The 13957-nt window shown below is 33.7% G+C and overlaps 2 protein-coding genes across 2 annotated transcripts in view; one reads left to right on the forward strand and one right to left on the reverse strand.

Moving 5' to 3' along the window:
* The window catches only part of LOC113397838 (uncharacterized), a 614853-nt gene that overhangs the window by 448646 nt on the left and 152250 nt on the right, over positions 1–13957 (reverse strand). The gene's annotated exons all lie outside the window — the stretch shown is intronic.
* The window catches only part of LOC113397808 (metabotropic glutamate receptor 2-like), an 85441-nt gene that overhangs the window by 22384 nt on the left and 49100 nt on the right, over positions 1–13957 (forward strand). Inside the window, exons 6-7 of the mRNA XM_026636320.2 lie at positions 1815–2066; positions 2332–2506. Coding sequence (XP_026492105.2) covers positions 1815–2066; positions 2332–2506 — 427 coding nt within the window. The remainder of the gene's footprint in view (positions 1–1814; positions 2067–2331; positions 2507–13957) is intronic.

Raw genomic sequence — 13957 nt, forward strand, 5'->3', positions numbered from 1 at the left:
CACTGGGCTATACCGGCTTATAATTGAACTCCTTATGTTTTTTTTTATCGTAAAACGGAAAAGTATTAACCGACTTTTTGACTCAAAATTGTTTGGAATGTTAAAGGTCGTATTTGTTGGCGTTCGCAGACTAAGTACCTGCAAATTTTTTACCTAAGCTCTATAAATAATAAATATAAGCGTTAAGTGCGTCTTAATATAGACTACGTTAATGCTTAGATAAATTTTAATCTCCGAGGCAAGAACAGCTCAGTCTATCACATTTTATCGGATTAAGTTATTTATTCCAATAACGGAACGTCTAGAAAACTTTTAATAGTAATCTTTATACGATGCTTATACATATATAAATAAAAATACATTTAATTCATGACTTGCATTTCCTACCCCTTCACTCTCGTAAAACGTCAGAATATCTCCCATCGTATCCAATTGCCATCCCAACGTATTATGAATTTAGGCAGAGAAACCAGGGCTCAAGAATTATCACGGCCACGCTTTTTTAATACTAAAAATACTCTTACTGACTGCTCTTGCGGACTGCTATTTGTAATTTCTTGAGAAGACTTCTTTATTATTATATTTGGGTCTCCATAGATATGTTTTTCGTGCCATTGCTGTGTGCCAAAAAACGAAGTGAAGTAGATGGTTTTCAGGACAAGTAAATTGGTCAATTTTCGTTAATGAAAGACTTTTAAGCCGAAATTTAACTCCAAAATTTTAACAAAACTACAAGTACAGCAGTTCAAGTTGAATCAGAAATAATAGAACGAAATTATTAACGTGCAGTGGCAAAATTTTCGCAACTTTACTGCGAACATAATGAAGTTGACCTAAAGTCACTCAATCTTTAAAACTCTTTTACCGATTCAGCTTGTTATACAAGTTTTCTTATTATTTGTGCAGCGAGACTGTCTAACGTAGACAGTTTCGCTCTGAATCACTGATTCTTCTATCGTCAAATAACAGCACTTTGTATTTCTGTGTTCTGACTTTAAAAATGAGTGATGATTTATTTAGTTAGGAAACACAAGAAAAATTTTTATCTATTTAGAAAAAAATGTTTATAAATCTCTTAATTTATCAACTCTGATCCAAAGGACTTTAAAATACTTCAAAGATATATTACTATGTAGAGAAATGAATTTAAACCATAAAATAAAAACTATTATTAGAAATTAAATAAAAAACGATAATGTTTTATAATTAATGACGTAAAATTGATATTCAAGCTGCTAGTAAATATAGGCATGTGACTTTGAAAAAAACTGAAAGTCACATAGTTAAAATTTAAAATTTGAATCTATTTGATGTTTCAAATGATCGATTTTTGCATGCTTGTAATTATCTTCGCTTGGGTTGATCAAATTTTAAACGAGAGCCACCGACCGAGTGTGCTAAAATGTACACACTTTAGGTAACAATAGAATAAAAAGCAATATATTTAATTACATTATTTTTAAGACAAACATAACAAGTACACATGTAGCAGCGTGGTGAATTAGGCTCCTTATATGTTTAGAGTTTCTATCACCAGTTTCTTTTTTTCAAGTCTGAAACGTTTCTTTGCAAACTATTAATAGATTTAAACAATAAGCAATATGCTTCTAAGCTAAATAATATAAGTGAATATAATACTTATAAAATATACTAAATGTTTCTGTATTCTTAAAGAATTTAATATGAATGCAAGTTTTCCCATAATGTATCAATAAAATAAACACTAATTCATTACGTGAAACTCAGCGGTGCTTATCCAGATTAGAACACAATATTTGGAAGAATTTTGATCACAATTGATATTCTTGTTCCAGGAGCAATAATATTCGGTTCAGATCAAGAAGTGGCTGGTGTTATGCGAGCTGTTGAACGTGTGAATGCGACTGGAGCCTTCAGTTGGGTCGGCTCAGATGGATGGAGCGCAAGGGCTCTGGTTTCTGATGGTAACGAACGAGCTGTGGAAGGTACAATCAGTGTCCAGCCTCAAGCCAATGATGTGAAGGGCTTTAAGGAATATTTTCTGGGACTTAATGTGAAGAATAACAAAAGAAATCCATGGTTTGTTGGTACGTAATCTTTAAATATTATTCTTGGTTATTAAGTCGAAATCACACGTAGTGACATCAATTTTTCTTGTCTTGAATAGCATATCGTTTTATATTTAGTTGTGATAGACATTTAAAGCTTATTCATCTCCAATATGAATGAACTCAAAAGACCATGTACTTATTTCTAAGCAAATTAACAACATACAAAAGACAGCCACTTGTCAACTCAATGGAAACCTTACTTTATTAAAAGCCCTTAACTAAACTTGAAACTTGTCATCAGAATTCTGGGAAGACCACTTCCAATGCCGCTATCCAGGCAGTCCTAAAACGCCATACAATGGTCAGTACGCCCGTTCCTGCTCCGGACTAGAACGTCTAACGGACAACAACACTGAATTTGAACGACAATTGCAGTTCGTGTCTGACGCTGTCATGGCCTTCGCCTATTCTATCAGGTAAGTCATTGTTATAAACAAAAAAAAAAACAAAATTATAATATTGACAATCCATCATGATAATATTTTTAACTCTCAATGCGTCCTATTGAGACAAATATACCACTGGGTCGCAAAAATACGTCACAGTCAATAAAATTTTCAAAAATAATCCTTTTGAAATACTGTTTATAAACATATGCATTTCAATCCTGACTGAATATTTTAATCCTGACCTGTCCTTAAAATTGACACCTCTACACTTGAAAGAGAATATTATAAGACGAAAATATTATTTAAAAAATCTGACATCATTAAAAGTTATTCAGAAAAATTTATGAACATTTATTTTCATTGAACCAAGTATAAAAGATCATTAAAATGTACTCAGAACGACCATATTAATTATAAACAAATCTAAACCTTATTCTAAAAGGAATACAAGCTATGAATAAATCACAAAATCATATTCATTGTAGCGTTAACTAGGGTTACCTAGCGTTACAATGAATATATCTCACAATCAATATAGACTTTTACAAGCCTTAGGTTGCCTGCTTTGAATAACAAAGTACGCCAATTTAGTACACAATAGCAAAGCTTTCGGCCAATTATATAATTTAGTAAAACAATCTATATATCTATCTCATTCTTTCATATTACACAACACATAAGTTAGAGGAGAAAGATCGATCGAAATTTAAGAAAGTAGGCATACAGAATCGCACCCACATTAGGGAACGTGTAGAAAATTTATTAGTCTTGTTAAAATTACACGACGTGTATTTTCTTGTGGAAATATACCTCTAGTATTCGCTATACTATTGTTTTAGGGGTGACGTTGGTTTATCGTATGTATTCATTATAATAAACCTATTTATGTATGAGAGGGTTAACAAATGTGGGGCGGGTGTTTTAATTATAAGAGATTTATTGACGCCGCTGACGTGATTAATGTTACTCTAACTAATTTTGTTAATAATAGTTTTACTACGAGCCCAAACGATGTCGATATAATACGTGATTGTACTAAGGTTTTTGTAACTATAATTAAACATAGAATAGGTAGGAAGACAATTGAGACACCTCATGTAAGAAATATTATAAACCTCGTATATCGCCAATGTACCAGAAACTCTTATGCTTGTAGTTACACTGGATCACTTACCCTTCAAACCAGAACACAAAAATACCAAATATTGCTGTTTGGCAGTAGGATATGTATGATTGTACATTACATAAGACTGCCTCGTTGGTCTAGTGGCTAGATATCGTGCCGCTGGATTTGGATTCTTTGGATCAGAGTTGGCTGGTCTTTCTTAAGATCGGCCACCGTGGAGGTATGAACGACATCATCATCATGTACATCAATATAGGTCTATTGTTTTATATTTGTATGGTGTTCAGTTCATATCCTTTTTCCAAATCCTAATTTTCCAAAAGAACAGGTAATACGAATCGTTAAAGTTACGATATTAAATTTCACTTGACTAAAGATAGTTTTCGGTTCAAATTCGGCTTTGCAGCAATCGAGGGCATTTTAAAATTTCATTTGAATTTTCTCTACTAATAAAATTTTAAAATCGAATAAATTTAAAAAATATCACATCATAAAGTAGCTTCACGTCGACATCAGCGACACGGAAATCATTTACTGCAAAATTATCACTAATTGCGAGTTTTATCGTTTCAAATGCCTTTTAATTTTCGGTCTAGATCTCTTTAATACGAATATGACGTTATAAATTAAAAAAGAAAAGAAATACGGACTGTACTTCTCCTTGCGTTAACGGGAGTGAAATATATGTTATATGAGAAGAGATATAAACTTAATTTAACAAAATGTGACGGGCGCAGGCATTAGAACAGAGGGGAACGTCACATATACCAGAAAAAGGGTATTTGATGTTAAAACAGAAGAATTATTTTAACTGTTGACATTAAATAAATGGATATACTAATTGGGGTTGGGTTATAATTGGTTAATATATGCGACGATTACGTCTGGATGAGAAATTAAATTTTTGTTTTTTTTTTTTGTTTGAGTACTTGGTTTTGGGGTATATTGTTGTTTTATTGTTAGTTAGTGGCAACATGCGTCAAAATTTGATTTGATTCTGATTAAATAAAGGCTATTTTTGAAATTAACAATTGAAAATAAACATATAGATGATCCTCGCGATGTTGTACTTCACCGCCAATCACGTGAAGATTCTTAAACAAAAATTAAGCACACAAATATTCAGTAGAACCTTTTGAATGGTTTGAATCCACTGTAATATGTATGTATGAAATTGGTTCCGTTGGTATAACTGACGTACCATTTGGGTGGATTAAGCCACTGTAGTCATACGCAAATAATCCAGAACGTCTTATATCCCTTGGCTTAATGGCGTAAGAAATGGTTTATATTTCCAAGAGTTTAAATGTATTTATACTATGTGACTAACTATCTGGTGAACGACATACTTATGTGCCAACCTAAACATACATTAAGCAATCGAAAAATCAAAACCGGTCAAGTGCGAGTAGAACTCACGTACTAAGGGCTCCGTTCTATTATTTATAAAAAATCATGTCTGTTGTATGGAAGCCCCCTTAAATATATATTATTTTCTGTTTTTATATATTTTTTGTTATAGCGGCAACAGAAATACATCATCTGTTAAAATTTCAAGTGTCTAACTGTCACGGTTTATGACATACATACGGACAACGGAGTCTTGGTAATAAGGTCTGTTTTACCCTTTGGGTACGGAACCCTAAAATCATAATATAAATCAGATACAAAATTGTACTAATACTTGTTAAATTCAACCAAATTACAGAAATTGTTAATCTAAATTAGTTAAAAAATGAACGACTGAATTGCTTGTTATCGTTTACGAAATCAAAAGATTTAATTTTAGCTACAAAAAAGATATTTCAAGAATATTGTTAATCAAATTTTATTTTTCACTAAAATAAGCTTTGAAATACCCTCTGGCATTTTTCGATATTCCTTGCTGTTTTAAATTTGACCGATTATGCCTACTTCCACCTTGTTCTTACATATTTCCCGCGACTTCGGCTGCGTGGGCAGAAACTATTTCTTTAAATACAGACAGTGCATGTGGAAAATTGATGAGTATCGGATGTCCTCGTATATCGTCACTAATAGGAAGACTCAGCTTCGCAGCAAACACGGTTAGACAAGTTAGACAAATAACTGATATTGATACGTCTCATGTATATAAGCCGTATTTTGGTTATTATATCATATGGCACATTTCCTTGGGGTAACGCTGCAAATATTAAATCTGTTTTTATTTAACAAAAGAGAGCAGTCCGGTCTATTTATAATCTTGGAGCTGGACTGCCATCGGGATGTTTTTTACAAAGTGGAATACTCACTATTGCCTCACAATATATTCACAACAATGCTATTTCTAGAATAAAATTCCGCAGATCTTAACTCTGCCGATTCAAAAATTCAAATCATTTTTTAAAGAAAAACAATAATTCAAAAGTGCTTGTAAAAGCCTACTTGAATAATTTGTATTTTGAGTTTATATAGTTAAGTTGTAAAAGCGTAATAGACTAATATGCAAACTAACTTACACATTTATAATATTCAATCAAGAGCAGAACTATAATATGAAATTACATTTTAAGTCACCACCAACAATCCCGCGGTGTGATACCACGATGCCGGAGGTTACATTCCGGCAAAGTGCAGTTCGTAAATCACTTCTTTCCTTGGATATTCATAAGTCGAGTGGACCCGATGGCATCCCTCCAATCGTGCTACGGACTTGTGATCCCGAGTTGGCATCGGTCTTAACGCGTCTTTTCCGGCAATCCTATGCATTCGGCGTCGTCTCGAACTCCTGTAAGACTGCTTTGGTGCATCCGATCCCTAAAAAGGGCAACCGCTCAGACCCGTCCAATTATAGGCCTATAGCCATCACCTCCTTGTTCTCCAAGGTAATGGAGTCCATTATAAACTGCTAGCTCCTGCGCGGTACCTAGAGGAGTACTAGCTGATTAGCGACCGCCAGTACGGTTTCCGTCGGGGTCGCTCAGCCGGTGATCTTCTAGTTTACCTGACTCATAAATGGGCGAAAGCAGTTGAGAGCAAGGGGGAGGCATTAGCAGCCAGTCTGGACATAGCGAAGGCCTTCGATCGCGTGTGCCACAAAGCGCTTCTTTCGAAGCTTCCTTCCTATGGGCTTCCCGGCAAATTATGCAATTGGATTACCAGTTTTTTGGCAGATCGGAGCATCAAAGTCGTTGTCGACGATGCATGCTCCGACTTAAAATTCGTCAATGCTGGTGTTCCACAAGGCTGCGTTCTATCACCCACTCTGTTTCTTCTGCATATCAATGATTTGTTGCAAATCAGTAACATTCACTGCTATGCAGACGATAGCACCGTAGACACTGTATACACCGGCCGTGCTAATATTTCTCGGGAAAACGTCGAAGAAAATCGGAACAAACTTGTGTCTGAAATCGAGTCTACGTTAAACAAAGTGTCGAACTGGGGCTGGCTGAACCTAGTCCTTTTAAACCCCAAAAAGACGCAAGTTTGCGCGTTAACTGCTAAAAAAACACCATTTGTCGTATCTCCACTATTTGAGAACATTCCATTAGCCGCCACAGCTAGTATAGGAATACTTGACGTCGATATTTCAAGCCTCGTTCAGTTCCGCGGTCAATTGGAAGGCAAAGCCAAATTGGCATCAAAAAAGCTCGGTATGCTCAGCAAGGCAAGACAGTATTTTACGTCGGCCTATCGTCTAAGACTCTACAAGGCACAAATTCGGCCACACATGGAGTACTGCTCTCACCTCTGGGCGGGTGCTCCCCAGTACCAGTTCCTTCCATTCGACCGTATCCAACGTAGAGCGGCTCGAACTATCGACGATCAAGCCCTTTCCGATCTGCTTGATCCTTTGGCTTTGCGTAGAGATGTTGGATCGCTTTGCATCTTCTACAGAATTTATCACGAGGAATGTTCCGATGAATTGTTCGGATTAATCCCTGCTGTTGAATTTCACCTTCGGACACCTCGCCAAAATTCAAAATATCACCCACACCACCTAGATGTCCGAAAATCGACAACAGCGCGATTTTTAAGACATTTTCTGCCTCGCACAACCACTCTGTGGAACCAGCTTTCGCCGGTGGTTTTTCCGAAACGATATGACTTGGGAACCTTCAAGAAAAGAGCGTACTCTTTCCTGAAAGGCCGGCAACGCACCTGCAAGCCCCCCGGTGTTGCAAATGTCCATGGGCGGTGGTAGTCACTTTCCATCAAGTGAGCCTCCTGCTCGTTTGCCACCTCTAACATAAAAAAAAGACATTATCGTTTAAAGTTAACAATAGAAAGCACATAACATTATCTCTCGTCGGCCCCTGTGTATGTGACTGTCAAGCTGAAGCGTCAGCTGACGAGATAATATACGATTCATGTTGATAAATATATCTGATGGCGTAAAATTGTTCACTTCTCTAATTAAAGCTGTTAAAGCGAGAAATTTGCATTTGTCCTCCTTCAGATTTCTGGTAACATGTTCTAGTGACACGAATATAACGAATATAAATAATTTGTTTTAAAACTTTAGTATAACAAAATTTGAATCGCGCTAACGTTTGGTTTGGAAAAATATATATAAGATCATTACCATTTATAAGATGCCTTGTTTTTTTTTTTTTAATTAAAACAAAAGTTATATTAACAAATCGATGGTTTAATTAATAGAATTAATTAATTAATGTTACTCAAAATTATTATGTGATCACATCTGAATTTTAACCGATGATTATAAGGACTGCTAAATTTTTATATACCTAATTTGTATAATTAATTTAGTAATTGGCGGTGACGTAAAGCATCATGAGGAAACCTACACGTAGTGGATGAATTCCATGCGCAAACACCGACCCGCATTGGAACTGTGTGGTGTAAACTACAAACCCTAGCTTCAAAATTAGATGAGATCGTAGCCGAGCTATGAGATATTTACAGTTACTTTTCAACTTTAGATGAATGAATGAAATAAAACCTATTGGTAAAACATATAAATCAATATTAAAACAACGGTGGCTTCACAATTCAGGAGTACTTGTGAATGTAAATTTGAATAAAATATTTTGATTGATTTAACAGCACGACGAACACAGACAATAACTGCACCCGACGTCAACATGTGAATTCTGTTAACATTTTCACTTGCGGCAAGAGTGTCACTGATAAAATATTTTATTTTCACAAATAATTCACTCAACGTCGATGTCACGCTGGCGCTGAATGTACTGGACTTTTGTCACGCTGGCGTTGACTTGTCACGCTCGTATATTCAGCACGATATGTGCTACTTGCACTAAAAATACTACATACGGAGCGGGAACTGTATCCGTCGAAATTACATTACTTTGTTTGATTGGGATAAATTATATAAGGTCGGTTGTTATAAGTGTTTTTAAGGCTTTCGATCGAAACCATTCCCACCTGGGCACACATATTTTATTCATAATATAGGAAGGCAGACTCAACAATAATAAAAACAAAAAACAAATAGAAAACTACCACCCGAAGGCACTGTACAAAATATTAACCATCCCTTTAATAAAAGGGCTACACCAACCTTTAAAAAAAATCAAAGTAATCTTTATTAAATCGTTATTTTACAAAACTATATTAAATGAAGCTACCGTTTCGGAATCTAGATTCTACCGAGAAGAACCGCCAAGACAGGCAGTAGTTACTCTTTTCTAAGATTTAAAATACAAAGTTATATTAATAGTTAAATACAATTATATATGTATATAACATATGCTGCCTGGCAGTTAACAAATATTAGCTCCATGCATTTTTATCATCTATATGATATTGTATTGAATAATATGCTTTTTTTTAATAATGTATTTTTTTTAAATTATTTGAATTTATGAATCGGCAAAGTTAAAAATATTTGCGGAATTTTATTAAAGAAAAGAATATCTTGCTCCAAGATGTCACTTATGCGTAAAGTTTCTGCAGCTCACTCACCATTCAAAATAGGACATAACACAAAAAAATATTTGTTTTTGTTTATCTATCTATTCTATCGCGTAATAGCAGTTCTCTGTATTTCGTCAAGTGTTTCGTCAGATTTCAAATTAGACCAATACTTCAAGTTTCACGGTCAAATTTGAAGTACCATTAAGCCCAGAAAGGATCACTCAGCAGTGAGTCGGAGTAATGACATTTAGAGATAACATAATCGAATATTATAAAGTTTCAAACTTTACTAAGTACAATACGCCAAAAAAAGAACCATTTTAAACTAAACGACACTTTATCATAATATTTAAAAGATCAAAACTTACGTCTTCTGTTTCGTATATTTCTGTATTTTCACAAACGTATAGAACTGGCTTTACGGGAAATAACTGTTACCTTTTGAAGTTGAAAGTATACGGAATATCCGACCAAAGGCGTAGATAGTCTCAAAGGTCGATTTTCTGCTTAGCATGTTATATTTTCGCTAAATAAACCTTCACCTTGTGTCAACTCCGTAGCACGCTCGTATTTATTCTGATACAACGCCAGCTACTTTTATTTTTACAACATATATATACAGAGATCTAACAGAAGAGTTGATATTATTTATGTATTGTAATGACTTGCTTATGTCAGTAAATATACTGCAACCGGCTATTTTGATGGGAGAAGTGAAGAAAAGTAAAGGTAATATAATAAAATCCAGTTACTATAATAAAAAAAAATTCCTTCCACAAATTGAACATAAAATACTTTTTAAAGTTGAGCTCATTTTTTAAGTGTGATAAAACTCACATTAGAAGGACTCGGACTCGGATAACAAAACGAAAATATAGTAATAATTTATGAAATATTTTATACAAGTAACTAAAGTATAATTGTATGTGTTAAAAGAGTGAAATATATTTTGTTTGTGTGAGTGTAAGAGATAGTGATAATGTTAGAACGAGAGCATCTTAACCGATGATTACAAGTTCAAACCCAGGCAAGCAACACTGTATTTTCACGTGCTTAATTTGTGTTTATAATTCATCTCCTGCTCGACGGTGAAGGATAACATCGTGAGGAAACCTGTATTTGTCTAATTTCAACGAAATTCTGCCACATGTGTATTCACCAATCCGGATTGGAGCAGCATGATGAAATGTGCTCCAAACCTTCTCCTCAAAGGGAGAGGAGGCCGTAGCCATGTGTCATGTGTGAGTTATACACACATGTATGGACCCGTGTTTACATTTACGTAAGCACAATAAACCATAAAACTAAGCATTAAACTACTAATATTTTACAGTCGTTGATTCATAAAATAAAGTACATTTGCCGTCTTGTTTGCACTTATATAAGTTAAAAGTTCGTTTTTTAAGTTGACGCCGAGCTAAAACAGTTTTTACTTTATCTTAAGAAGTCGTGAAGCTTGTCTTCCTCTGCCTTTTACATTTAGTATCACAGGGTAAATGAAATCTCAACATAGTATTGAGTACACTTATTGAATATAAGTCAATTTGGATATGGTTTGATAAATATTACTTTTAACAAAAGTCGCTAGATTCTTTCGATCTCCTTAAAACTCTTTAAAGCACATTTACTTCTAAAACTATCGATATAAACCAAAGGTATAACATTCTGTAAACGATATATAAATATGATATTTTTGGGACTTTCTAGCGACAAAGCTAAATATCAGTCCCATCGTTCCCTTAATAACATTTCCACCACCAGCAACAATAATAATAATCTTATAATCACAACTTATTTTAACTTAAACTGGTAAATCATTTTTGCCATATCTGAGTTGGGTATAGACAGTGCGTTTTGAAAAACGCCGACATTCTTTAAATTTACATCGAAACGTCGCGTCAACTCCTGTCATGTAAATATGATTGACAAAAGAATTTCTTTATATATACATCTTATCATTTTTACTCAGAAAATCTTTACTCGAATATTCAGAAATACTTATAAGGGCCTGCTTGAATGTACGTTACACTCATGAATTTATTATTATTATGAAACTGAAGTAGTCCTCACCGCCTGGCCCACATACCTTCCAACAGTAGAAACTATCGTTTAATTGATATTAATAGTAAAATTAATCACGTACGATCTCTCACACGTACATTTTATAGGAATTGTGCAGCTTTGTAATAATGTGTGTACAATATTTGCAATTTATCTCGTGCTCTGATAGAAAACGTAGTGAATAAACTTGCATGTGTCGGAATAATAGATACGTATTTCCACCAAACCGCACCGAGGCAACGTGATGGATTAAGTTGATTCTTCCATTAGAAAAAGAGGGCACCCTTAGGACTTTTACTTATTTATATCTTGAAGCATTTGTGTGGATATTACTTTTACGTGGTGGCACAGATGTGGTCTATTCGTAAATGATTAGGTTGGTTTTGATATTAAAAAAGGGACAATCCCAATTCGCTGCAAGCCAAGGTTTATAATTCATCTTATAATCAAACTGGAGAATATAACATGGATGATAATTTTTTTTATATTATTGTCAAATGAGCCACCTGGTGACCAATCTTCACGAACGCCCATAAACATTGGCGCTGTAAGAAATATTAACCATTTCTTACATAGCCAATGCGCCACCAACCTTGGGAACTAAGATGTTGTGTGCCTTTTGCCTGTAATACAACAATACTTAGTTAGTGTAACATTTGATTGTGACAGGATTCTACAAAGTCACACCACCAAGTAGTATTCACTCTGTCATAAAAATAGAACATTTTAACATCTTGTAATGAAACATAAGAAATATAAAATGAATTGAAACAAGCTTGTAACAGATGAGATCAGAAGGGACAACCTTGATCCCAAGAGGTAACGTCAAATGTTACGATAAACGTCCAAATTTTCTCATGAAAAGGCTTACTAAGCTGTCTTTTCAACTAATCCTAAAATGTTGTGCGATCACGCGTACAGTTTAGACATTTTTATTTATGGGAACGAACAATACATAATAACTTTCATAAATAACAAATATTAACAAAACATTATCAACAAATGTTGCCAATGATTCATGAATACATATATTAACAGAAACGATGTCGATGCAGTGAATAAAATTATCAATTAATTAGAAAATATATTTAAATAGAGAGAGATTAGATATTCATAATTGAATGAAAGCCAATAACGTATTATGAATTAAAATAAATTGTTACATATTTGTAAGTTATAAAAAAAATTAACAAATATTACTCGTATTGATTTTTGTGTGGTAATGGTATGTTTTATTATTGTTTAAGCCTCTAATGGGTTTTTCCAAAAACAGAGCCTTTGGTACTAGTCAGTCTTTTTAGGATTTGCTTAAAGCCTGTCACAATGATTATAATGAAAACGCGTTATTTTATTGGTAATGAATGAAATAAAAATTATAATTACAAGTGTTATGATAATTTTAAATTTTAAAAAAACTTCATAGTGTTCTTATAAATATCAATAAGCTAAGATCTGGCTTAGTCGTTGTTGTAAATTTTGCTTAAAAAATAAAAAGGTATTCTAAGATTCAAATAAAACTACGTCATATTTTAATATAAACTATATAATAACTATAAACTACGTCATTATATTTAAAACTGAAATATAGTATTTTCTTATTTTTTCTATTTGATGGTAGTGATATTTTTAAATTTGTAAAATATACAAAGACATATTTACCTAACGAAAGCATAAATGTGGTTGATTATATTAAAAAAAATTAAAAATTTGAAGGGTGAAATGAACCTGGAATGTAGTTTACTTGTTGTTAGGGCATTTTCCATCCCTCCATCTGTCTAAGTAGATACTCATATATCCTACCGTCAAGCAGTAATATTTACTATATTATTCTACAGACACAAGGGTCGTATTATCGTAGATCCCAAAGTATTACCGATATAATTATTGATTAAGATTTCCTACATTACCAATGTCAAAAATGGTGATCACTTGTACAGGCTATATGCCAGACACAAAAAAAATGTATATCTAGATAATAATTTGAGGAAACTGTCAAATTTGATGTTACTAACATTTTATAAAAACATAACCTCATAAATATACTTACAGGAATAATTTCATCGGAAATTCAACAAAGGTCGAAATAAGCACATTTTCCAGCAATTACATAAGGAACATCCTATTTATATTCTAAAGCAATCCGAGAATCAAATGGAATCTCTGATGAGTTTACGTCATGGGAAACTTACATTGCGTCTATTTACTTATATAAGACAGGATTATCCGCGGAATATATTGAACGAGCTGATGGTGATAGAAATACCCTTTCAATGTCGCCCATTCATTAGACAATTTATGTAGATTCCAATATTTATTTGAGTTTCTTATAAGTTCTTGTCTTCGGTTTATCACTGCATATATGAGCCTAGATCTTCTATCCTATTTTTTTCATACGCAATGGTAGATAAACTAAAAGATGTATT

Source organism: Vanessa tameamea, chromosome 13 (genome assembly GCF_037043105.1).
Source record: "Vanessa tameamea isolate UH-Manoa-2023 chromosome 13, ilVanTame1 primary haplotype, whole genome shotgun sequence".
Lineage (NCBI taxonomy): Eukaryota > Metazoa > Arthropoda > Insecta > Lepidoptera > Nymphalidae > Vanessa > Vanessa tameamea.